At 49.1% G+C, this 27,030-nt stretch overlaps 1 protein-coding gene across 1 annotated transcript; it reads left to right on the top strand.

The window, feature by feature from the left end:
• Positions 1 to 5,472: 5,472 nt before the first annotated feature.
• On the top strand, positions 5,473 to 22,728 carry AMZ1 (archaelysin family metallopeptidase 1). Its single transcript, XM_009897033.2, has 7 exons — positions 5,473 to 5,481; positions 14,017 to 14,349; positions 15,200 to 15,367; positions 16,233 to 16,361; positions 16,473 to 16,636; positions 18,211 to 18,387; positions 22,044 to 22,728. The coding sequence occupies exons 2-7, from the start codon at positions 14,046 to 14,048 to the stop codon at positions 22,611 to 22,613; spliced, it is 1,512 nt and encodes a 503-aa protein (XP_009895335.1). The 5' UTR covers positions 5,473 to 5,481; positions 14,017 to 14,045; the 3' UTR covers positions 22,614 to 22,728.
• Positions 22,729 to 27,030: the final 4,302 nt, after the last annotated feature.

The following is a 27,030-nucleotide window of genomic DNA, read 5'->3' as shown; positions in this document are numbered from 1 at the left end:
CAGTAAAAGACTTGAAAGTGCTTGTGTTTCTCAGAGCCTCCAACTATCTTTCCTCTCCATCTCTCACTTCATCTTACTGCAGCTTTTTAATGACACAGACAGCTCATTGTGGGGCTTTGCCTTTTGCTCACAGACTCCTGTTCTTCCCTATGGAGCACGTTTCTACAGAGGGGCTTTCTGCACTTAGATTATTGCCCACATGAAACTTGATGTCTTTATGTCTCTGTCTTAGGGAAAAGTCTGGTAAACCATAAAATGCACTGAGCAGAACCCTTCCACCAGTGCTGTCACACAGTGATTCCCAAATTCCTCTAGACCAGGGTGACAATGCAGGACATGAGCCAGCCCTATATTGGGTGCTCACAGCAGCAAGATATTCCTCGGGCTGAAAAGCTGCAGGACTGGGTGCCAGTCAGGGCTGCATATATGGAAACTCAAAGTGCTCCCAAACATCCACTTCTGCCCAGTAATTTATGGCAGAGACAGTTTGCTTACTGCAAGCATCTCACCTTTAGCCCTCTACAAGGGTAGCTCTTCACAGGTCTCTGCTCAAAGATCTATTATCAAACCACAGCATTTAAAGAGAAATAGCAACCCTTCTTCTCTTACTAATAAACCCAATTTTAACTATGTCCTACTTAACACCTCCTCTGAAAGCAGGAAGTGAGATGCTATTTCTGCTGGCCTCAATAAGTGGACTCTGCTGAACCCCAGGGAGCACATAGGCTGAGTTTAAAGCCTGGGAAGGATTGCTCAGACAGCAGCCTCTTTCCTCCTTGTTCCCAAAGCCTAATGAGGAGCCAAGAGGAAGCAATCATGAAAAGAAATAAATAATCCCTCCATACACTCCCCAGATCTTCTATTCCAGGCCAAATTTGCACAATGAAGGTGCATTCTTCTTGCTGTAAAAATTTCTATCTGCCCCCTCTTCTGCCTCTGTGACCATATGGGGACCTGAAATCAGGCGGCCTCGTGGGAATGAATCATGGAGCATCCACACTGACTTCCTACAGAGAGACTTCAAACACAAAAATCAGTGGTAAAAAGGCCTTGCATATGGGCACAGCTTGGGATGAAATACATTTTCCTTAGACAGAAGACAGATTTGGACCAGCTACAGCCTAGATCTGTATGCTGACAGCCTCTTCTCAAGAGTCTTTAACTCCAGCCTTAGTTCTGAATAAACCCATAGCATTAGGAGATGCTCAGGATGCACACGGAAGCATGAACCTGATTTGCAAATAAATGGTTCATTTTCATTCCCCTCCAGATCTTCTGCCCAGTGTTTTCATCTCCACTCCATAGCTGCTCTCTTTTTCTCTCTCTTATCTTTCCCTCCAGCATCAGCTTGTGACAGCAGATTGCAGTCACTAATCAAAGAAGGGCTGGGCTCTGTTGTTTGTTTCTCCAAGTCTGTGGCACTACAGCAACACAAGCCAAACACTTGTTCCCATCAATGTTGCTCCCCAAGCTTGCCAATAGCACCTGGACCTTGCCAGGACACAGCAGAGAGAGACCATTTTGCTGGTCCAACACATTTCCAGAAGGAGCACAAACATTGCCTTAGGGACACTAATGCCTCCACGCCATCCCCTACCAGAAGGTCCCTTCTGCTCTCTACTTCTCTTCTACCACCTCCTGCTGAGGGAAGGAAGCTGTCTTTCACTATGCTGATCCAAGCTGCTTCATTTGGATTTCTCAGGTGCACCACACTCACATCACTACTCCCCCCTGCCTCCATGAGGTTCATCCATGGGGCTCCTTGTGGAAGGGTGACAGATAGGGCACCTTGGAGCACATCCTGGCACACAAATGACGATGGTTTGGGTAGTGCCCAGGCCAGCAGCTGGCCAAAGGAAGGATCTTTGCACGGCACCAGCATAATACACTGCATTGGTATGGTATCAAAGGGAAAAGACAAGGAACATTTCATCTTCCATGGCCTCTGCCGTATGCAGAGGGCCAAACCAACTGACTTCAGTGAGGAAGCACAAAGCTCCTATTATCTTGTCATATGTGGTCCCTCAGACCCTCCTGTTCAAGGTGAAATCCTGCTTTAATTCCTCATCTCCTGCTTCAGACCTTCTACCTGCCAAAACCCACACCACCAGATCTTCAGCTTGCAAAGGGGGCAAACCTGTCCCCAGACAGGTGCACACTTCATTCTCCCAGTAATTCCCTGTATAGTAACTCCTAATCTCCACTGCAAACCAGTCAGTCCTGTTTCTCCTCTTACTTTCCATCACCATTAGTACATAGCAGATCTCACCCTTTAGTTTTCCTGCCTGTTCCTCCCAGCAAGTTTTGCAGCCATCTCATTTTCATAGGAGCAGCAACACAAGACTAGATGATTTTCTTATCTGTGTGTGTGTGCATTCCCTAATTCTCCCTCTTGAGCACAGCACAGCCCAAAAGCGAGGCAGCCCCTTGCCCAGCTGTGTCTGCAACTGTTTTAGGACAAACAGCAAAGCAGCTGCTAGTAACTGTGCAGGGCTGCCCAGACATAGGCCAGGTTTTTGTGGTTGACCAGCAGAGAGAAAACAAGATCTGAACCCCCACTGCTCTCTTTAGACTTCTACCACCAGCCAAACTTTCAGAAAGTTTGCTCATGTGCTTTTACACTTTGTATGGTGTCCTGGCCATCTTCAAAACTGCCTCATAGCTACAAGGCTGAAAGCAAGGCTGAAAAAGAAACTGGGAGTCAGAGAGGAAATGACCTGTCCCAGTCACACCACAGGTCAGTGGCAGAAGCAAGAAGGTCCCAACAATCAGCAGAGTTGACTCTCCATCAGCTCAGGGTAGCTGCCTGGGAGTCACCTACCTCCAGCCAAGTGTCCAGCAGGCTGATATCAGCCTGAGGTGACAAACATGGAGAGACCTGACACAGGTTTGCACTGCCAGTCTCACACATCCCAACACCCCAAGCTTGGCTGTCAGGACAGGGCACAAAATCCCCATCAGACAGGCTGGGTCTGAGCAGTCCTCTGGCCACCCTTGTACCTATTTATGTAGCGCTGTATGATTTTCTTCAGCTAAACAACTGCAGGTGCTTAAGTTCCAGTCTCAGGCATTGGTTTGAGGTTTTTTTCCATTCCCCTTACCCCTGGGGTTGTGCAACTCCACGAAGTTTCTTGCACTCACCTAGCCAAGGCACGTGCCTCTGTACTTTATATCCTTCAGTGCCAAGGCAGTGGATCAGGGCCTCTCTAGGAAATACAACTCTGCATAAACAAGCGAGTTTAGAAGCAGAATAATGATTGCTGCTGCTCACTGCAGATAAAGGCCACTTGTGGTGAGCATCACGTCTCTGCTACGACCAGCCTCAATCACTGCTGAGCTGATGGGGAAATGCAGCCATGCCAGTGCTCTTCCACTCCCTCCCTAGGGACACATCGCTGTCCCCCTGATTTACTGCACCTCTGCCCTCTCCACCTTCTGGCTGTCATCTCATCCGGTGTTTGACCACTGCCTCCTCCTCCCTTTCCCCCCTTCCTGTTGTACTGATCTTCTCTTCATAGAGCCAGTAGCCTCCTAGAACTTCAGAGCGTGAATGTGTGTCTGTTGACCCAGCATTCACTTTGTCCCTGCTCTTCATCTCCACTAATAGATCTCCCAAATATTAAGTGTGAAGGCAAAATGGTCTTTAACAAGAGAAAAAGCTTTTTTTGGGTTAGTTTAATATTTGTTTTAGCACACTGTATCAGGACAGCATTTTTTTTGGTCTGGTTTTAGCTCACAGCTTCCTCGGGGCAGGAGCCAACTCTCAGGCTTGTATCGTTCTGAATATGTCGATGCTGTACTACGAGAGACTCACAAACAGATAATTCAAGTTAATTAATACAAATAAACTCTTAATTACAAGCAGCAACCAATTAAACCAGCACAGAGGGCATCTCCTGCGCTTGGGGTAGCAGCTGGAGTGGAAGATGATGCTATTGCAAGGCCTTAGGAGTCCTTCCCACCCTCCTCACATGCTGAATCTCAGGAAAGTTTCCCACAAAGAGGCTTCCTGAGCAGCTGCACTGACATCAGAAGCTGCTGCTTCGCCTCTCAGCCTGATTATGACAGCGGCAAATTAGGGCAATTTTTCACCAGTGATGCTGTTGGTGCTGTAAGAGCAATGCAGGTCCCAAGGACAGCAGACTGCAGCACACGGCAATGGTCTTGTTCTGGTGCTTGCTTACCCTACAGCACGGCACACGGTCACTCGTCCACGTCTCTGGCCACCTTGGCTCCAGCAAGACATTTCTGCAAGGCCTTTGGGTGTGCAGACAGCATTTGGGCTGCCAGGACCACTCCAGCTCCTGAGGATGTAAATTGTATTTTCACCCCTAATTTCAGTTTATGTTACTTAGGGACACACTTGGGTCCCAGCCAGGCTATTCCTTTTTCATTCCATCTAGGGAGGGCAGAAACGAAGGATCAAAGCACTGAATGGATCAAAACATGAAAGGCAGAATAAATGAAGCCATGAAGAAATGGGAACAGAGATTCGCTCCTCTAATATAATTAACCTTTCCAAGAACAGATAATATTCCCAAATTAAAGGACACCGTGGGACACAGAAACACATCCAGGTCATGTGGGAGAGATGTACTGAGAGGAGCATCAAGGCAAACGCAAACACGGCTCCCATGGAGGAGATGGCATCAGTCACCAGCATAACCACATAACGAGTGCTCTGCTCTCCAGACACCCACTCCTTCACTCATTTCTTATTAAGAGCAGAGATTAAAGGGCTTCCAGTCCTTGTAGCACTGTCATGTTGCTCAGCCTCAGGCTCTTTTGGGAACACGCATCCCAAACCGAGCTCTGACTTTGCTCTAGCTCCTCTCTCCCAGGCTCCAGCGAGCCAGGGTGACGGGGAAGTGCCGCTGCCAAGAACAGGGATAGCTTCTCCCCGGGCCAGTCCCGGGCTTCTCCTCCTGCCCCGAGCACCCCAGTACCCTTTCTACCCTCCCCATTCTCCAGGGGGAGTCAACCCAAGTGGGGTATCCCTCCCCCCCCTGCTCCTGTGCTGTTCTCCCCTGTTGCCGGATTTGCCATCCTGCCCCTGGGGCTGCCACTGCAACCCCTCACAACCTGGAGCTGACCCCCGCATCTGCCATCCTGCCCTCAAACTGTGCCCCCCGCCCCGGATCTGCCACCTTGCCTCTCCTGTCCCCGGAGCTGCCTCCCCTGCGCCGGGAGTTTCCCTTCCTGGGCAGCCCCGCCTCGAGGGCGCCTCCTGGCGGTTGCCCCGGGCACTGCGGGAGGCGGCTCTCGGCGGCGGCTCGGCGAATCCCGCGGGCTCCTGGCGGAGGGGCCGAGCCCCCCCTTTTGCTCCCCCTTTTTCTTCTTCTTCCTCCTCCTCCTCCTGCTCCTCCTGCCGCGGCCGCCGCCGCCGCCACTGCCGGGCTCCGCTCCGCCTCACCAGCCCCGAGCCGGGTGCCCCGGCCCTGCCGCACCTTGCAGGCTTCTGTCGCCTCTACCCGGCAGGCGGTGAGTCCTGTCCCCCTCTGGGCAGTTGGGGATGGGCACGGGTGGGCACCGGCTATCCTTCGTCGCGGGGAGGGCACAGCCCGGTGCGGCGGGAGCTGGAGGGAGGAGGAGGAGGCGGCGGCGGGGGGGGGGCACAGGGTGCGGGGCGAGCGGGCTCCGGGCATCTGCCCGGGTGATGGTGACCATGCCCAGGGCGTTCTCCCCCGCTGATGCCGGGTCCTGCTCGGGACATCCCCTCAGCCGTGGTGCAGAGGACCGCGCTTGGGGCACCCTTCGCAAAGACTGGAGGGTTTCGTTTCTGCCCGGGGCATCCTCCATCGGGGCTAGGTGGTCCGGCCCGGGGAATCCTCCGCAGGGACTAGGGGTCCTGCCTGAGCATTATCCCCACGGGGCGCTGAGGGTCCTACCCGGGGTATCCCTCACCATGGCTGGGGGTCTTGTTCCAGGGCACTCTGCTGGAGTGCCAGCGCCGTCCTTGGTGCACCCTCCCGGGGTTTGGGGTACCAGAGCTCGGGGCATCCTGCCCAGCGGCATGGAGAGGCCAGGCTTGATGCATCGTCACCGGGTGCTGGGGCACTTGGTCCTTTCCCACAAGCCCTCCCATACAATCCCCGCCCCAGGAATTGGCTTCAGCTGCCCCTTTTCCGAATCCCCAGGGCCAGGGAGGGCTCAGGTGTCCCAGGAGCCGGACCTGCTTCTGCAGTGTTTCCAGAACATGCAAACCTCCGGGCTGGCAGAGCTGTCTGGTGCTTGGCGTGCAGCTGGCTACTAAGAAATCTTGGGTTTGGGGTTTGTTGTTGTGTGTGTCCCTCAAGCCATACTGGTTTTCTGGCTCCTTGTCTGTTGTACTTCTTTGGAGCCCCCTCCTTCTCCTTGGCTGCAGAACGCACATAAAAATCCCCTACCTGCTGGCACCACTTAACAAGCACCTGATTTCTGGGGGGGAGGCACAGCATTACAGTGCATTTACACTGCACGATGAGCCACTTTTATAATGCCTGTGCCCGAGGGAGTATCTAACCACAGCCATACCTGTTTGGGCATCCATCAGTATGGAAAGCACAGCCTCTTCCCTGGCTAACACCAGGGGTGTCTCACATAAACCATTTAGTCTGTCTAGACAAGTATGATGAAGAACAAAGTACCTTGAGCTGTGAATGATCAGAGCTCAGGTATCTCTGCAGCGTTAGGTTTGTTGTACAGCACTGATAGGTGCTGCTTAGTGCTTCTGGGTCTTTGGGTGGCAAACACACAGGAAGCAGCCAGTAGATTGTAGAGGTTTGTTTCATGCAAGAGCAAAGGAAGAAGAATGCAGCCAGCCCTTCATCACACGTGTGTTTGGGAGAAGCATCACAGAGGGTTTAACCAGGCTAAAATGAACAGAGAAAGCACTGATAACGATAAATAAATGGGTGGGAAGGGGAAGCAAGGAGAAAAGCAGGCACCTTCAGCTCAGTTTCTGGAGGGCTGCACATAGAAGTTCATGAATGCTCATCTGGCACTTAGAGAGGCTGAAATAAAAGGCACTTAAAAAAAAAAAGAGGTAGCGTTATGTATGAGCATAGAATACATAAAATCCTTAGAACAGAAGACTGAAACTAGGGATAATGTATGCCCTTAATACTTATTCCAATGAAGAACAGTGTGTTGAAGAAAGCAGGCTTTAATGTAAACCAGAGTCAAGGGGAGAGTAGATATGTCCATGTTCCTAAATAATTTGAACACTTGAATAAGGACAGATGGAAGCATCTCTAATGACTTTGCAATCCTGCAAACCTTTCTGTGTCTGAGTTGTCCACCTGACTTGTCCAACAGTCCAAGTAAATTAATGGGGATGATTTATGTGAGGACAGACTTCCCAGGACTGAGCCTGCTGGCAATAACCTATCAATCACAGCTCCAAAATGACAGGTAGATTCTCCTCCCAGAAACTGCATCCGTGAATCCCTGAAGGTTTACACAGTACCAGAAATGACTCTTTTTTTGGAGAGAGACCACACAAAGCATGTGTTTCTGAGTCACAAACATGTTCTAGAGCCATTACACATAAATATTGCTGGGATCTGGCAGTATGTGAGGCCAGGAGGTTTTATCTAACATTATGGTCTGGAAGACATAAAGATCCGGTTCAGTGTTTTGGGACCATTTGATGTAAAGTGAGTGGAAGATGTTACAGTCCATTGTGGGTACAAACCTGGGGATGATCAGGTCCAGAGGGTATTTTGTCTGTGAGCAGAAGAGACGGATTCTGAGAAGTGCTGAGCATCTTGAAATTCCCCCACAACCCCTGGGAGTTGACCCATTTCAGATCTGAACCTGACCATACAGATTGAGTCTGAGCCCAGCAGCTGAGCTTACTCAGTAGGCAAAGCCTGGCTCTGTGCAAAGGGCTGAGTTCAGGTGCTCAAGGAAGGAGAATGTTGTTTGGACAAGAGATAAGTGCACCCACACCTTAGTGTCCTCTCTCCCTCTTTCCCATCATGCTGGATTTTTTTTTACCTGCTGAGAGTTCAGCTTCCCAGTCAAGAAAAATCTCTTTCTATACATGTCAACAAATAAATTGAGCAAATGGTTTTCAGGCTGTCATCTGAGTGAGACTGGGGAGGAGGGACCCATCTTAGAGTAGCAGTAGCAGCAGACACCAAGTACAAATCTCAGGAAAAGAGCTATTAAGCAACTAGGGCATGTGTTGATAATTAGTTAGTGCTTGTTATGTTTGCTCTGGGCTTTTCATTTCTGTTGCCTGGCTATGAATTTTCTGCACTATCGCTGCTTGTTTACAGTACAGCATCCAACTTAAGCAATTAATCAGGTTTAAGAGACTCCACTAATGTCCCTCTGACATCCAAAGAGGCCGGTTAAGTGGGTTTGCCTCTGAATACTTCACAAGAGCCGAGAGGGGAAGGAGATAGAATGAATCTCCTTCTGTCCATCTGCAGCCTGCAGAGGCAGAGTTAGAAATGACTCCCAAGTTGGCTTGTAAAATAAACAACTTTAGAATGATCAGCTTCAAAACAAAACAAAGGGGAAAACACCCAACCAAACAACCCCCCACCCCCAGTCTGTGATATTAGGGCCAGATTCCATAAAATACCAAATAAATCAATTATGTACTGAGTGCCCTTCTCTGGAGCTGTGCAACACACATCTTCTGCAGACGGGACCATTCCTATCTTGTCAGAAGATCCTGAGTGGCCTTGCACTGTATGATATCGTCTTGGCTTTTGAGAATTACACTGCCAGCCCTGGGCATAATCTGGCCAAGAAAGCAATGTCAATATAACAGAGGGTAAATGGCACAAGTGTGAATTTCAAAAAGAATAATTCATAGGTAATTTTCAATTACAGAGAATAATTTATAGGTGCCTGATTTGCAAAGAGAATAATTTATGAGTCACCTGAACTGCATATATAGCACACTACAAGTTACTCTACGAGAGGGAATGTGCTGACTGCTCAGCTGTCACATGCTGAGACTGGATTCTGGGAGCATTTCTCGTGAAGACACTCACCATGGAATGTAATCCCTCAAATTCCATAGTAAAAAGATCTGTTTAATATGCCCAATGTGATCTAATACCTCCATATGTTATCAAAAGCCAGACGTACAGCCTGTGCTGTCCTTGCAGCTCCTGCCTTACGTCATGGCCCACAGGCAGGATGGCCACAACTGGGTTCCTGTAATATAGTCATTAGGAAAGGCTGTTCCCAACAGCAGACAAGGAGCCAAGTGCCAAAACCTTTGGGTTATTGATTCATAGAAATGTGTTGGTTGGAAAAGACCTCTAAGATCACAGAGTGCAGGAATTGACCTAACACCACCATGGCCGTTAAACCATGTCCCAGCTACACTGCATCTCCATTGCACTGCGTGGATGTGATGATGAATAACATGAAAGACCTGAATAACAGATAACCATAACCTGGATTAGGATTCCCAGCACAGGCTGGCTCCTTTTCTGCCCTGTTAGAATAGAATAGAATAGAACAGAATTAAACAGGTTAGAAAAGACCTTCGAGATCAAGTCCAACCTATCATCCGACACCATCTAATCAACTAAACCATGACACCAAGCACCCCATCCAGTCTCTTCCTAAACACCTCCAGAGATGGTGACTCCACCACCTCACTGGGCAGCACATTCCAATTAGGGAATCCAATGTTAGGGATCCTGCAGGTGCCAGGGGAGCACAGGTTCATGTCTCATGCCCCTGTCCCATGGGCATTGCTCCTTTGTGAGACCCTGTATGAGTGCTCCTTGGTTTGGCAAAATTGCATCAGCAAATGGCTCCAAGATGGAATGACAAAATGTAGCCTGGCAAAAGGATGCTTTTTTTCTAATAATGAAAGTAGAAAATATCCCATCAGTGAACATGGTGTCTCCACTTGCAGAAAGTCTTAAATTTAGGGTTTTGCTTAAGGCATTTCCTCCAGCACAACCTCTAGTTACTGGCCTTTGAAATTAAAAAAAGCTACTTTCTCCTCCTCAGGAATGGAGTAGAATGGGATAGGATAGGATAGGATAGGATAGGATAGGATAGGATAGGATAGGATAGGATAGGATAGGATAGGATAGGATAGGATTTGCTGGTCGAGTCCTACACTTGCCATTAAACAAGGAGCCACATCAGCTGTATTTTTTTTCTTTAAAGCCATGCTGTCTCCTTCCTATGTACCTGAAGAGCAGAAGAAAGCAGAAGTGCTTCCCCTTCTTCCTCACCACCCTGGCATCTTAAAAACTAAGGGGGAAGAGAAATATCCAGTCTAAAGTGGCATTCCCTTTGGAGCACTCCATTGGGGAGTGATAGAAGGCACCCTCCACACAAGAGCTTAAAAACTACAAAGCCCTTCAGTTGCTGAAACACTATGTCCACACGTTAGGTGAAGCTCAAATAACATCCACTACAGTTAATCATAGAATCACAGAATCAATGTGGCAAAACAGCTTCTTCTTTAAACTGCTGAAGCTGCCCATAAACATTTTCTGGAGCATTAATTTTCCCCAGTGATGTGTTTCAGAAGAAGCTTGCTGAAGAGAAGTGATTGTGTTGGATTTCAGAGTGTAACGGGTTGCTGCTCTTCTGTCGGAAGCAAACCCAAAGCCTCCAGGAGAAGGAGGCTCCAGACTGTGTGATGCAAGTGAATTCCTGTGCTTGAGCTTTCAGACCACTGCAGTGTAATCATGGAAGTCCTTGGGCATGGTGGACATTCACAAAACACCCATGGTTGTAGCTGGGAATGTCTGGAGCTGGGTGAATGTCCCCTTTTAGGAAGCCTTGGGAAACAATGTGTATCCCACAGCTTTGGGTGCAAACTGTATTCCAGGAGAGAGCCTGGGGGAACACATGCTACAAGACTGTGCACTCATTGTATCTGCTGCTACATACATCCCATTTAGAAAAGAAAAATCCATTCATTTTCTAACCAGCTTCTCCTCCCCCAGACCCACACTCCACTTACTGCCAGGAAGCGCTGATGAAAGTGGCCTCAGAAACCTTCTTTGACGAGATCCCTCTCAACCTGCACCAAGTCCAAAGTCTCTCCTTCATTTCCCTGAGAGCAACAGGCAGGCAGCAGCTCACAGCATCATGCCCTGTCATTTTACCATTGCTAATAGTTTCTGAGTGTAAGTTCTGCTTCTGACTGAAAAGCTGATGCTTGTGTTTGATGTTTGTGCAGAACAAGTGAAATCTTGCCCTTAGGAAAAGGCCTGGCCCAAGGCAAAACTCTTGATGACCTGGTGGGGTCAGACTCTCACTTCATCCTCCCAACTCTGAAGCAAGTCAGAAGCAAGTCAGATTTGGGTTAGGAAGTGGAGGACAACCTCACATGAACTCTTGTTGCTACCTACAAAAATCAGCAGAAGCACTTTGAATGTGAGTGGGTTGTTTTTTTTCTTTTAAGGTAGTTAAGAAGTGGCTGAGAAAGCATCACAGGTTTTAGTTTGAAACTTTTATTGGCTCAGGGCCCTTGTACCTCTTCAGATCCCACCGTGCTGCCTGCTGTCAGCCTTTAATGACAGCAAAAAACAAAGCCTGCAAAAAGAAAACTGCTTGCCCGCTCCCTCTCCTGGGCTATACACCTTTAAGCACCAAAAAAAAACCCCAAAAGAGATCATACAAACTGAGTCTTTTTAAGGACTGCTTATACACACACACACACACACACACACATCTTCCCAAGGGTTAGATGGAAAGGAATTCAGTGTTCATTTTAATGGGCTGCTACTTCTCTCTTACAGTGCAAGCTGCCAGAGCCTTTCCTGCGCAGCAGAGGAAGGGCTCTGGCTCACTCATGTTGAGGCTGTTTTGCAATGCTGAATTTTCTTGTCCTCAGGGGCCACTGAATGTCACTTACTCAACAGATCTAGGCTGCAGACCTACTTAAAAGCTAGGCTTAACCTGTTCCTCCCCAAAATATTTCACCACTTCTTTTTTTTCTTTTTCCCTGTGGTTGAATGATGCTGGTGAGGAACAGAATCACAGAATCAATAAGGTTGGAAAAGACCTCAGAGATCAAGTCCAACCTGTCACCCAGCACCTCATGACTACTAAACCATGGCACTAAGTGCCACGTCCAATCCCCTCTTGAACACCTCCAGGGATGGTGACTCCACCACCTCCCTGGGCAGCACATTCCAATGGCTAACAATTCTCTCTGTGAAGAACTTTCTCCTCACCTCCAGCCTAAACTTCCCCTGGCACAGCTTGAGATGGTGTCCTCTTGTTCTGCTGCTGGTTGCCTGGAAGAAAAGACCAACCCCCACCTGGCTACAACCTCCTCTTAGGTAGTTGTAGAGCGCAATAAGGTCTCCCCTGAACCTCCTCTTCTCCAGGCTAAATAACCCCAGCTCCCTTAGCCTCTCCTCACAGGGCTTGTGCAAGACCTCTCCCCAGCCTCATTGCCCTTCTCTGGACACAGAGATACTGGTGATGGTGAGCAGCTGATATATTTGCTTATCTATCCAGAAAGCTGGTGGCTTTCTTTTTAGCTACTCTTAACTGACCTAGTAGAATCACAGAACTGTTGAGGTTGAGAGAGACCTCTGAGACTAGCAAGTCCAACCAGTCACCTAGACCTCACAATCCCACCAGAAGACAACACTTACTCCTAGAGCCCCTGTGTTTCTGTGCATACTCACCTGTATTTTTCATGCTGCTCTACACAGATGCATTTACCTGTGGGAGGCACCTGCAGCACTGCTCCAAAATGCTCTAGTTCTATTTGGCATGATCTCCTCAGTAAAAATGAGTGCCTCTGGAGAAATCCAGACATGGGTTAGCTATAGGGGTTGTACTTCATTTCCTCTTTTTCTTCCCTTTCCCCAAAATGTCTACTGGAATCTCCATAAGAGCATAAACTGCAGTGGGAAGTTAGTGCTTTGGCTTCTGTGGCTTTGGATAATGCTGGTCTTAGAAAGGACCCAGAAAAGATCTTTCTGGGATGCTCTGAATTAATTTCTCTCCGCTGCAGGCTTTCATTTGCTCTTTATTTACCACTTTACATCATTGCCAGCATTCTTGATGCTAGCATGGTGTGACATGAAGTTGACATCAAGTGACATGATGGCAATGGCCCCACCCATATCTTGCTGGAGAGGCAGCACCAGTAAATACGAGTCTAACCCACCAGGGCCCACCTGTGGATCAGGCTGGGGAAACCTTCCCATGTCTTGCAGCCTGAGAAGGGCACCATGAACTGGCAGATGTCCCACATCAGTACCCAAGAGTGAGGATTAAAGCTGTTAGAGGAAATAGTTGACAGTGAGGAGCTGCTTTCACTGGTGTCAGGTAACTGACAAGGTTTGCTTTCTGACAGATGGATAAATAAACACCAAGATCTACCTCTTCTTTCTTGCCATGGACCTATGCCTCTGAGAGCTCCAAGGAGCATTGTTTAGCCCAAGCATAAAGGAGCACCATCCTTGGACATCACACGAGGGCCAGTGCACCCAGCTGCACAGCACACAGAGGTATTTCTTGGCAGCAGAGCACTAAAAAAACCTAAACCAAACCCAAGTGATCTGATTTCCTCCAGACACCTGGTAACTATAATGGGGCTATGCATTCTTGAGCACCATCTGCTGGTACAATGTCCAGAGACCAGAGGTGTACACTAATGGGTAGATTCAGCCTGGATGTTAGGAAGAAGTTCTTCCCCAGGAGGGTGGTGAGACACTGGCACAGGTTGCCCAGGGAGGTGGTAGAAGCCTCATCCCTGGAGGTTTTTAAGGCCAGGCTGGATGTGGCAACCTGAGCTAGTGTGAGGTGTCCCTGCCCACGGCAGGGGAGTTGGAACTAGATGATCCTTGAGGTCCCTTCCAACCCTAACAATTCTATGAGTCTCTGAGTCTATGTGGAGCATCCTGTAACAACTGCTCTCACGTAAATGCGCAGGGGCTCTTGGCCAGCACCATATACAGCATTCAGAAGCTCCCAATCAAACCTTACAGCTGGGATCTTGGTGCAAACTGCTCTGAGAGCAAAGTGTGAGGTTTCCAGGTCCCTCATGAGGCCTTGTGTCCTTTCCTGCAGGCAGCGCCGCAGCCGGGGGTCTCTCCGCAATGCTGCAGTGCAAACACGCTCAGGAATTCAGCTTCGGGCCCCGGGCTCTGAAGGATGCACTGATCTCCACCGACCCAGCCCTGCAGGAGCTCTATGCCAAGGCTTTCTCCAGGGCAGAGAAGCTGTTCCTCTCCGAAGCCTACAACCCACAGAGAACGCTCTTCTGCACGCTGCTCATCCGGACGGCTTTCGACTGGCTCCTCAGCCACCCCGATGCCCCCGAGGACTTTGAGACCTTCTATCACGCCATGCTCAGGAGGAAGCAGAACTTCTACCGCAAGCACATCTACCTGCAGCCTATAGGTAATGTGGGCATCTTCACTGAGCAACCTGCAAAGATGTGGGAGGGAGGTGGGTGGTGCTAAATGCTATTAACATCCTCTCCCGAGGACCAACGTGCAAAATGCAATTGGCAGAGCAAAGATAAGTGTAGCACCAAAGGCTCTGGCCTGCCCCCAGCCCAGAGTCACAAACCATGGTGACCACCATCAGTAGACCTGCCCTGGGCATGATGTGTGTGCTCCTGGGTGAAGCTTGCTGTGAACATATGGATGCATACATCCATGTGTCCAGCATTTCTGGAGCTCCATTCTTGAGGGGACATTAAAACCAGCCACCTATTCCCATATTCTTCATCTTTCTGCACAACTGAAACAGGAGGCAACCCTCCTAGCACATCAGTCTCAAGCTGTGCCAGGGGAGGTTTAGACTTGAGGTGAGGAAAAAGTTCTTCACTGAGCGAGTCGTTCGTCATTGGAATGTGCTGCCCAGGGAGGTGGTGGAGTCGCCGTCCCTGGAGGTGTTCAAGGGGAGATTGGACGTGGCACTTGGTGCCAGTTGTGCCAGTTGTGAGGTCTGTTGGAACAGGTTGGACTTGATGATCCTTGGGGTCTCTTCCAACCTTAGTTACTGTGATACTGTGATACTGTGTGATAAGGGATTGTACTAATGCCTTGAACCACCTCTCAGAAAGAACTCCCTCTTTGCCCTTATGTCTGTATAACCATTTGGAGATGTCCACCTTCCAGGGTAAGCAATTAACTTCAGAATGAACCAGCCTTCCTCTGTTGCTGGGGCCAAGCCCACAAACCCCCTCCAGACCCTACAGTTCACCCTGGCTCTAAGGAACTGATAATAGAGCTTCTCTTCTTAGACTTAATTGAAGGTCCTGCCGGGCTCTCGCTGCTGGATTCCCTCCAGAGCTGTGTTGAGTCTTTCTTCCTGGGTCTCCGTGTGAAGTGCCTTCCCTCCATCCCCATCTCTTCCATTCACTGCTGCTACCGCCACAGCCAGGACTCGGACAGGGTGCAGCTTCACGCAGGTGAGGACCTGGGAGCAGGGAGCCCATAGAGACATCAGCTTGGCACAGGGCATAAGCCTTCCCTTGGGAAATGCCTGAAATAGCCCTGCATTGCCTGAGCAGGGAGGGGATGAGGAAGGGAGTGAAAAGGGAGAAATCCTGTTCCCATGGAAAACCCAGAACTTTGAGGGTGGAAACAGGAATGAAAAACAAAGTGGCTTTCATCATATTTTCCTCTGCTGTTTGTATTTTTCAGTGCTATTATGTTTAGGTCTAGCTCTGCAAAGTGATGGGATCAGCTCTGTGGCCAGGCACTGCTGATCTGGGGTAGCCTGAGTTCTCCCACCTCCTGTCCAGAGCCAAAGTCAATTACTGGCCTGGGTGGTGCAGGCAGGGAACTTCCTAGTCTTTCATCTTAGGAAATTTGGGTTCAAGTGTCACACAGCTCCCCAAGGAAATGGGTTTGTCATCTGCCAACCTCCTGCTGCACAAACACCTGCCTGGAATGTGCTGCTTGCAGGTGCCATAGGCAGCACAAGCTCAGCACAACCCCAACGCTGCAGTGGAGCAGCTGCTCCAGCTCAGGTCAGAGCTGTCTGTAGGGAAATTCTTCTGCTTCCAGGTGCTTATTTCCATGGATTAGCACTGAATTCTGCCCTTAGCTCTGCTTGGGTTTAACTCTGTGCTTGGCTCCACTTCCAACATTAGGTCTGTTCATACTCTTATTTGAGGGTATGGGCTACACAGACATGGCTTTCCATCCAGCAGCTCTGCTTATCTGTGGCTTGGATGACACTTTCCTCCCAATAAGCAGCAGAAATTCTGGCTCATGCATACTTTCCTGAGAGGCTTCATTTTATTAAACAGCTCTCTTGTATTTGTCCAGATGGGATCTTGAATTTCCTGAAGAACAACAAGCCCATGGATGCCCTGTGTGTCCTTGGCCTCACTCTGCTGGACCTTTACCCATGTGAGACCTGGAGCTTCACATTCAGCAAATTCCTGCCAGGACAAGGTGGGACTGATATCCTGTGATCTCCTAGAACAGCTTTCTTCTCATACTGCCTGAGGTGAGAGACAGCCCTAAGAGAGCTGGTGCCTAACTTGTCCACACCTCTCCTTACAGAAGTGGGGGTCTGCAGCTTTGCCAGATTTTCTGGGGATTTCCCCCATGCTGGTTGCAGCAGCTTGAATCCACTCACACAGAAGGAACAGTTATGTGAAGTCAGCAAGGAAAGCAGAGACCGGACATTGTTGTTCAGTGCCCAGGAGATGGTCCAGTGCTGCAAGGTAGGACCAGCAATGTCCCACATCCTCTATTTCCTACCCTGTAGGGTTAAACATTTCAGACCTTGGGCATAAGTGGCCTCAAGTTGCACCAAAGGATGTTTAGGTTGGATATAAGGAAAGATTTCTTCACTGAAAGGGATGTAAAGCATTGGAATAGGCTGCCTGTGGGGGTGGTTGAGTCACTGCTCCTGAAGGTACTTAAAAAAGACAGAAAGATGTGGTGCTGAGGGACATGGTTTAGTGGTGACTTGGCAGTGCTGGGTCAACAGTTGAACTTGAGGACCTTGAAGGTCGCTTCCAACCAAAATGATTCTGTGATTCATATCTTAGTGCAGTGAGGCAGGCATAAATTTGCTCCCAGAAGACACAGTCACAGCAAAGTCCACACAGTTAATGCAGACAGAAGGAGCTTGTAGCTTAGTGCACTGTGCAGACACTTCTTACTCCCCTTGCCCCTGGGGGAAACTATAGCAGCAGTTGTATAGTGGGGCTACAGGACTTGCTTTATGTCATAGAGCAACGTGGAGACAGAATCCCTGCCCAGCTCCTCACTGGCTCCTGCTTGGGCAATCTGAGTGTTTTGCTTGTCCTGCAACGCACAGGCAGTTGGATCTGTTAGCTGATAAACTATCTGGAGGCTAATCAGAGCATCCAGTGGAGTTGTGTTAAGTAATGGCTGGCTGGGAATGGGTGACTGTGTCTTCCTCAGACACTGGTATCCATAAGGGGAGAGGACCACTTGCCAGACCTGATTACATAGATGGATGAGTGGATGGAGGAGGAAAATACCTTGGACAGGTTTGAACATCTGTTTATATGTAGATGTCCTCAAACACCATTAATCCCCAACAAATCCTCTTCAGAAGTGCTCTCCTCACTCATCTCAGCATCTCCCCTGTGCCAGCTCTGCTTCTCATGCTTCTCCCAAAGCTGGCCCACATGGAGCAGCTATACCAACACCTTTGATGCCATTTCTCTCTGCCTCCTCTTGTTTTCGCTCAGGGTTTTCTTGGCCGTGGTCTCTTCCTGTAATTTCAAATGTTAGGTGGCAGTGGGAGGAGGAGGAGGGGAATCCTCCATCCTTGCCACAATTGCCAATTCCCAAAGCAGTCATGCTTGGCCAGCTGACTCCAGCTTAGCTTTCACTTTGGCACCAGAGCAAAGAGCCTTGGAAGGACCCAGTTCTGTTGCTGCCAATAGCTTCTTCCAGATTTCTCAGGCAGACTGTGCTGCTCTTTTCAGACCCCTATGGGAGTGGATTTTTCCCCTGAAAAACCTCACCACGCTGTCCTTGGGGAAGAGAGTGACAGCAGCACTGCCCTATGACTCTGAACGTGCTGTCTGCAGCTTCTTCCCACAGCTCCTTCTGAAAACTGCAGCACTTCTCCTCCTCCTCCATACCAATAGTCATGTTGGGGTACCTGGGAAGAAGGGAGCCACACTCCCCTATCCCCTTGCAAAAGCCAGGGCTGAGCATTGAATTGGTTAGACTGCCAGGGAGCAGAGAAAGAAGAGGTGGGGCAGTGGAAGCAGGAACGACCCTTACAGTGCTGTGGTTTTTGCTTCCCTGAAAGGTGACCTGTCATGAGATCTGCCACCTGATGGGGCTGGGGACCTGCCGCTGGCTGCAGTGCATCATGCAGGGGGCGCTGAGCCTGGACGAAGCCCTGCTGCGGCCCCTGGAGCCCTGTCCCATCTGCCTGCGGAAGCTGCAGCATGTGGTGGGCTTCAAACTCATCGAGCGCTACAGGGTGAGAGACACATCCACCACCCTTCCTGGAGCAAGGGGACAGGGCAGGGAGCAGAACAGCTCTCCCCCAACCACAGCATGAAACGTGCTGTAGCAGTGTTAAGCGCAGACACTCTCAGTGCAAGGTACAGTGGAAAGCTGACACCTAAACGAGGAGGGGTTGCAAGCATGGTCTGTGACTAAGGCAGCACTTCACTCAAACTGGAGGGCTTTCGGGTGTTCATGAGCAACAGTGCAACAGACTGACCCTGTTTTGCTAGTCCTAAAAGGTGGGAAGGGCAGGCAGATTGCAAGCCAGAGAGGCAGTGAGCACAGCAATTCCCACATCTGTGCCCTCTTCATATCTGCCACCACAATTTTCTGCTCCTCTGTGGCTGCTGCTACTACACAGATAAACATCAAGTGTGTACTTTGCTGCAGTCCCATTGTTTAAAGATATGAGAAAGTATCCCAAATTTTTGCCCCCTAATAAGTGGAGGGTCCCAGGGTCATCTTTTGTCTTTTCTCTCCCACCCAGAAAACTGCTAACCCCACATTCAGACAACGTCAGGAATTGTGCAACTTAGCTCTAGAAAGGGTTTTCTGCCTCTGCTGTCTGAAAAGCAGGATTTAGTAGCCAGCTGGCTAGTAGAATAGAAGTAACATCATCATTTGCACTCAGCACCCTGTCTTCCACTGGTTGTAATTCCTGTCTGACACACAGCAAGTTCAGAGAGAGGATTTTCCATGGCTGCCTGGTGTAAAGTCTGTGGGTTATATTTGTAACGAGATATGTGCAGAACGAGAAGGGAGATGCCTCTAGATTCATTCAGTGTGGAACCAGCCACATGGCAAAGGATGTGGGAGACAAAACAAAACCCCAACACATTAGTGTGGTTTTCCTGCCTGTCTGTGCATCTGCAGTGCTGTCAGACCCAGTGCTGACTCTGTGGCTGCTTGGTCTCTGCTTCTGTCTGAGAAATGCCTCAAATGCCGAGAGTAGCAGAGGAGAAAAGGTTCTGGTTTATTTAAGCATCCAGCCTGGCAGCAGCCAGCTCTTGCTTTCTAGAACTGTCACCTGCAGTCAGCTCTTCTAGAAGCACTTTTTGCCATTACACCTGCAGTAAATTCTGGAGTTGGCTCAGCATTCCCCAGCAACAAGGGACACAAGCCTGAAGAGAGGATACACGTGCCAAATGTCACACCTGCTTCCTTGCCAAGGAAGAGCTCAGCTAGATAGAGTACATGCTGGTGTAAGAGAGTTGTGACAATCTCTCAATGCTGTAGCAAAGCCTCTTACAGAGGAAATCTAAATGCCAGCAATGAATTAAATACTTACAGGCCCCGACAGAAGAGAGCACAAAGCATTTGGAGACAATATCAGACAGCAAAGTTAGTTGCTGAGCATGTTTGGAGAGGTTGTGGCTGGCCAAGTACTGTCTCCAAGTCACATTTCCTTTTGGAAAAGGAGGAGGGATCCCCACCTGCCACATACCAGCCCCAGACACTCATAATGAACACAGGAAATGCCAGACCCAAAGCTGCTCCTCGCCAGGAGCAGGTAATGCTGCGGGAGTCTGCAGCAAGACAGTTAGGGGCAGAAGAGCATGTGGGACAGGAAACCAGTCCTTATGCAGGAGGAAGAACCCTGCAATTTATTTATCAGAGCTGCATTCAGTAACACTTCATTTTTTCATCACAGCTGCTTATTCCAGCATGAGTCATCTCGAAAACTGAAAGCAAATCAATTCTCCTGGTGGTTCCCCACCGCAACCAACAGTTCCACCTGCTGCTTCTGCAGCATCTCAGGCTGCTCTGCATGTAGTGCTTTAGTTAGTCTGTGGTGGCCAGACTGCAGAAGAAAACAGTGTACAAGCTGCTCTTAGTGGTTGGGTCAGCTACATCCTCATTGTGGTGGTAAAAACAGCATCTACTCTTGGGTGCAGCACGGCTGGCTCTGCTGCTGGGGATGGCAGCAGCACCATGGCAGAGGTGCTTGAAAAATTTCCAGTGCCAAACCTGGAGCCCCTGGAGGTGTCAGACAGCAGGTTTCATTCCCATTGACTGGCTTGCAGTGGGTACACACTTCAAATGCTCCTGCCTGCAGGTAAACCAAAACCATGAAGACATTATTCCTTTCTAGCTAAACATGAGAACAAAGAGAGGCTGCAGCCCTACAGACCCTTCTCAAATTTGAATCAAGAAGCTACACCCAGAGGGTGAAAGGCAGGAAAGATTTTGTGGGTTTGGTATCAATCTTGAGTCAATCATCCCCTCCTTTTGCATTAAATGATCTAGTCAGACTGCTTGGACATCCTCATCCTGCAGCTTTTTCTCTTGGGAATGGTGTGAAGGAGCAGTTGTGATTCCTTCCCAGCGTCACTACTCTTGGGAATTCTAAGAGGCACAGAATCATGGGCTGGTTGCAGCTTTCAAATAAGCTTTGCTGTCCCTTGCCCTTGTCTGGCTCCTCTTGCAGCTTCTGGTGCCTTCTTTGTTTTGAAAACCCAGAGGGAAGGAAGGGCTGTTGGAGGTGGGATGAGGCAGGAGAAAAGTTGTCCCTTTACATTTTTTCTTGCCCCAGAGGGAGGGGGCAGGGTGGATTAACTTAGCTGAAAGAGTCCATTTTATTCTTGTATGAAATACTTCCCTGAGGCTTCATGCACAGACTGAAATGAGAAATGGGGCTGATTTCTCCCACCCACTCAATTTGAGCTCTTTATCCTTTCTGTCGCTTGCCCGAAGAGAGCAATAGAGGAGGAAGGGGGAGGGAGCAGCAGGACACTGCAGGAGTCTGGAGCTCCACAAATCTCCTGCCCATTTCTCAAACCCCACAGCTCACACTGAGTTGAGCACCTACACAGTATTAACCTGAGATGCTGGGTCTGTCACCTTTGTGTTTCCTAAAGCAGGACTCTGCGAAGGTATCAGCTGGGAGCTGCAGAAAGTAAAGATGAAGAATCAGCTTATGAGGGTGTGAACAAGCCAAACACACACTCCCCACCCCACCTCCCCCGACACATGCCAACAAGGCAGACAAGGAGATCACCTTTTTCCAGTGGTGACTGGAGTACTGCAGCTCATTCCCTGAGGAATGTGCCAGAAGCAACCTGTTATATGCCCCATTGCAGCATTTCATATTTTAAAAAGGAAATTGCCTCAGACATTTTCCTTTCATTAATCCCTTCCTGGAGCCTGGCCTTCCCACTCCAGCATCTCAGCTCAAGAAGGGAAGAGCTATTCTGAGGAATAAAATGCACTTTACCTCAGGAGCGAGTGACACCAAACAGGATTCTTCTCCACTATCTCAGGAGATTTTATAATGACACAGCTTCCTCTGGAGAGGCACTGCTTTGGCTAGAGACCACATCTGCTTAGCAGGGATTTGGTGCTGTTTTCTCCTACCATCTTCAATAACAGGGCAGATAAAGTCCACATCTGGGTGGAGGCAGCTCTGCCAGACACTGACCCCAGGAAAACAGGAGAGAGAAAGCTCTTGTCTTTACAGGGTAGCTAGGAGTTGTCTCAACCCACCTCTAGAAGAGAGAGCATAGCATCTGAAGCTGAGCCACCCAGCAGAACCAGGCTTACCTGACAAACAGGCTTCTCTTGACACGGGAAGGTGTAGCTGTTTTCTCTCCTTCTTTAAAATGAAAGCTTTTTTCCCTTTCATTACAGAAGCTCTATGCTTGGACACAGACTGTACTGTCCACATGGCCAAGGCAAGAGTCAGCAGACCTGTCTGCCTCGGAGGACATCCTTCCATTCAGCTCAGACTCCGGGATGTGCTGTGAGAATGACTCTGAGGCTGTGACCTCCTTGTCCGAGCCGCTGACGCCAGACACGTGCAGCCAGGCCCTGTCCATCAGCCAGGAGCTGGAGCAGGATGACCATTCGTGTTCTCTGGCCGAGGCACAGAGCCAGCCCCAGCTCGCTGTGCCCACCAAGCCCGCAGACACCATTAAAGATTATGAACTGTGGCTGGAAACCTGCATTGCCGCCCTGGAGAGGAACGTCTCCGAGGAGGAACTGGCCCAAGTAGACAAGACTGTGGATGCCCTGGCGAAGTGGGAGATGTTCACAGGCCAACTGCCTGTTATGAGGAAGGACCTACCCTTTGCTAAGGACAACGCTGGGCTACGGAAAGTTCTGGGAGACAAATTTTCCTCCTTGAGGAGGAAACTGAGTTCCAGAAAACTGTCCAAAGGGGAATCGTCCCCACAGCGCTGGCGGTGGGAGGAAAACTAGGCTGGGTCTGCCTTGGGTTGGGCCAGCTTGCTTTGGTTACCTTAGTGCCCTGCCTCTGAGCTTTGCCACCACAAGCTGTTGCTGTCAGAGAGAAGCAGCAACTCCTCACAGGAATAAAAAGTGTTTCTTTTTTTCTGGGATTGCTAACAGTTTTGCTGTGATCATTCTTCTCTCAGGGCTTTTCCTGTGCTGGTCTGAATGACAGCACTGCTCCAACCCCGCCTCAAGTCTTTTGTAGGCACTTGTATTTTCTTGTTGTATTTCATCTGGTCTGAAGTCAGGAAGAGGTCCATGCTAAACACTGAACACGTTCACACAGAAGCTTGGGCCATCTGAACAAACAGATGCAAATGAAACCAGGGCAGCTCTCCCATACACAGAGCTCTCCTCTGCTCAGCACTCCAGTCTGCAGCACAGTTTCTATTTCTTCCTCTCCCCCCATACCAAATGTTCATCGCTGTTCTGGTCCCTGCCCCATCAGCTGGAGCTTGCACAGGAGCACAGCAGAGACTGATACACTCATGCTATGAGTAGGAGGGAGAGAAGGAGGACAGGCACAGTCAGCAAGTAAAGCAGCAAGATCCCTGGCAGCTCATCTGCCACAAAGGGCAGTGTTAGTGTGACTGTCTTGGCGGACACTCAAGGGGATCTCCAGAGCTGCTTCACTTCAAACAAAGCCAGGCTTGGAGCCCTGAGCTGTAACTACTCACATCCTCTGTGGATTGGCACAGGATAGAAAACCTTTGAGAACATTCACACACTCATTGATTATTAACTTAGAAGGGGGAACCATGCATGCATTCCTCTTTATCTGCCTTGAGAAATTAATGCCTTGGCCCTTTCCTTCTTCTCCACTCCATAAGTCACCCACTGAAGAGGAACAGGCACTGTGCTGGCACCAGGAGCTGCAGAGCCTCTCCTCCCATTGCTGGAGCATGCTGTTCCTCTTCAGCTATTTATAGATGGAGTTCAAGAGGCTGATAGGGTTTTGAGCTCTGGAACAGCAGCACACCAAGGAAAGGCTGAGTCTGTCCATCCCCTGTTCACTCAGACCTAAGCACTGATAACACCCACTGCAGCTTCATGGCCATGCTCCAGATTGCTGCTGTCTAAAAATATCAGCAGGTAGGACTGGGTCCAGTTCAGCTGGGAGAAGGGAGATATTTCCTTTCAGAGGAGCTAATAGCTTTGGCTTTCCTGAGCACTTGCCCTGTGCACTTTGAGGGCCTCAAATCCTGCCAGTGCATTTTTGGAGCCGGAAGGGATCAGTGGGAGAGACTTGAGATTTACAGATGCAGGTGGTAGAAAAGATGATCTGGCAATAAATTAATCTGGATTCCGGAAACCAACGACTTCGTATCTGCATGATTCACAGAAGGGAGCAAAAGGGAGCTCTGGCTTCGGGATGGATGACAGCAGTTCCTGGAAACCCTTTTTCCAGGCTGCGTGCCTGCAGCGGGCGCACCGTGCAGCGGGACCCCCGCTGCCGCCCTCTCCTGGCAGCCTCACCGGCCGAGGGCTTTGCATGCGAGACATTCTTCCCAGCAGCAGAGTTTTCCCAAGCAAATCCTGCTTGAATTGCAAATCCATCTATTGCCCCTGCTTGAATTGCAAATCCATCTACTGCCCCGTGCTCCCTCTGTTGTTGCCTTTGCAGATGTACTATTTTAAGCAAGGGATGCTGACTTTTTTTGTGTTCAGCCTTGCTTGCTCTTACTCTGACTGAATCATTAGGCTGAACTTCAAAACTTTCCAGAAAGAGCCCATAAACACTGCCTAGGGGAAAAGAGGCAGCTTTCTATCATAAAGACAAAAGAGTGGCACAGAAACAAACAACTGTTGGCAGAAGTCACAGATGGGAAACTCCCTACGTGCCACTTGGCTTGTAGACTCACGTCAGCTCCCTTGTGAAAGCATCAATTTCTGCTGAAGAGCTGCTGCTTACCAATAACAGATAGTTTTGACACCACCACTGAAAAGAACCACCACCTACCAGCTCAGCTTGTCCAGAAGTGCTCCAGGGAAGATGTAAACAAGTGTGATGGCTTAGAGCTTCACCTTCTCACAGAATCACCAAGGTTGGAAGAGCCCTCAAAGATCATCAAGTCCAACCTGTCAGATATCCCACAGACATGGTCCATAGGCAAGACACAGCTTTGCAGTGAATGGCAGAAAGTGGCTGAAGATACTTCTGAGACCCTAATCAGCTGGAGAAGGCCCATACAATATCACAGTGCAGGTTTTTGCTCATGCAAAGATACTCATTCCCATGGAGGTGGCTGCCATACATTACAGCACAACATTTTATTCCCAGGGCCTGTAAGTAGCAGTCACACTACAGAGCCTACATCTGTGAGAGGACGAACTGGAAGCAACCTGCATTAAGACAGGAATAAAAAGACTGGTTGTGGTTACACAGAAGATCAAGTTCATAACTAGGAGTAAAGCACAAAGGTGTAATTCCTACTCTTCTGAGCATAGTAGAGTTGTAGAGAGGCAGAAAACAGCTGACAAAGGGATAAGTAGTAAACCAAATTGAATGTAAAAGCTTCAGTAAGTTTTCTTGCATTTTAAGCAGCAGGTTTCCAGGGAGATACTTCTGCTTGGCAGGGTGTGGGAACAGCAACATAACTTGCAGCTAAGAAGCTGCTAAGTAAGCTGTAGAACAGAAATAGAGATGAGATACTTAAGAGTCATTTTAGAAGGTCAAGCTGCAGATTGACCATCAGCAAGAAGTTGCAGGATACCCTGTAAACAAGCACACAACCAGAACTCACTTGGAACTCAGCAACTAAGATCAGAGTTGGTAACAAATAGTCCAGGAACAGTTTCACTGTGCAGCAGGCAGAACTGGGGTGTTTGCTGTGCAGCACTTCAGACAGTTTGCTGAGCCTTCTGCAGGAAGACAGGCTGGGAAAGGAACTGGGCGCCCAGGTGAGAACAGAGGCAAGCCCCAAAGGGCGAGAGCACCTGCAGCTTCTCATGGAGCTCTCCTGGGCACAGCTCTGGGGCTCTGGCTGGCAGCCTCTCTCTGCACTCCTGGGATGGCAGCACGTTCTTTTCTCTGCATTATGACCTGGGGGTGCCTTTTTGTGACAGGTAGATGATCTAGGAATGAACTCTGCACACAACCTACCCTTCAGAAGATGCCCCAGCAAAACCAGCTAATTCCATCCCAAAAGTGCTGTTACCTTGCTTGCAACAATCTCATAACACAGGTCCACGCTAGACTCATCTGGCTCACAACTTCTTCCAGCCCACATCATCCTGCAGCTACCTAGAGCACCCTCCATGATCAAAGTAACCAGTCATAAACTTACTGCCCCAAGTTCAAGGATGCTTGTTTTGAAGCAACTTCTAAAGCCTGTAATCTTGACCAGCACAGAAAACAGTCTTTTAATAGCTTTACGAGCTCATAAAGACAAATATCTTCTCCCAAGAATAAACAGACAGAACATTCCACTCCTGCTCTTAAAACAAGAAGTTGCTGTAATGGAAGGGAGTGGGGGTCCAATGCAACTCTCCAGGGAAAATAAGCTATGCTAGTTAGGGTTGGGCTTGCCTACAACAGCTTGCAGGTTGTTGCCTGCCAGCTTGCTGGCTTTGCCCTCTCCCACCAGGAGAAATCTGTGCCTTCCACAGATGTTTCATGAGCAGTATCCAGAACTTCCTGATTAAACAAGTGGATGTGACCACCTCCTTCCTCTAAAAATGGTACTTCTAACTGTTTCTGCTGTGCAAAACTGAGGCTTTAGAGGAAGGCTACTTGCTGTAAAGTCCCTGAACACTTCCTACCAACTCTTCCTCCCTTAACACCACACAACTTCTCAAGATGCTGGTCAGCCTTGTGGACAGTGACAAGAAATTCACTGATTTTTTTTAGTAACTGAATAATCTTCCTCCCAGGCCTGGACAGGATAGACACCAGACTGGAGCTGGAAACCACAGGATTTAATTTCTCTCCTCAAAGAGCTGCAATGGATACTTAGATATGTCTGTAAGCACCCCAAACCTTACTCCTTGTACACTTTAGCAAAAATACTTTGCATTTTAGAGAAGCCTCTCCCTAGGGAAGTAGCCAAGTTTTCCCTTTTATCTTTGGCATGCTGGATTATTGAAATTGCAAGGCAGATCTCTAGTAGGAAGCCCTGCTGATCTGGGGAAGAGAATTCAAAGCTCATACATCCAGTTCAGGCTCTCCCTGGGGTACAAGCATTCATCAGCACTGAACAGACAAACCTCCTTGCAGAATCAACTGCTTCAGCCACTGTTCTTCTGAGGCAAACCCTGTGCAGCTGAGTTGTGAAAGAGAGAGCTTTGCAGGATGAAGTGAGAGTTTGAGATACAGAAATATTGGTGAGTACAGAGAAATGGTGTCACTAAGATACCCTGATTCAAGCCTCCCACTGTGTTCCAC

Source organism: Dryobates pubescens, chromosome 4 (genome assembly GCF_014839835.1).
Source record: "Dryobates pubescens isolate bDryPub1 chromosome 4, bDryPub1.pri, whole genome shotgun sequence".
Taxonomy (NCBI): Eukaryota; Metazoa; Chordata; class Aves; order Piciformes; family Picidae; genus Dryobates; species Dryobates pubescens.
This window is presented reverse-complemented; position numbering and strand designations above follow the sequence as displayed.

Excerpts from the sequence above, each read along its gene's own strand:
- AMZ1 (XM_009897033.2), top strand. The coding sequence starts at position 14,046 with ATGCTGCAGTGCAAACACGCTCAGGAATTCAGCTTCGGGCCCCGGGCT. Across the intron at positions 16,362-16,472 it reads CAAATTCCTGCCAGGACAAG|AAGTGGGGGTCTGCAGCTTT; the intron begins GTGGGACTGATA and ends CTCTCCTTACAG. Across the intron at positions 18,388-22,043 it reads AACTCATCGAGCGCTACAGG|AAGCTCTATGCTTGGACACA; the intron begins GTGAGAGACACA and ends CTTTCATTACAG.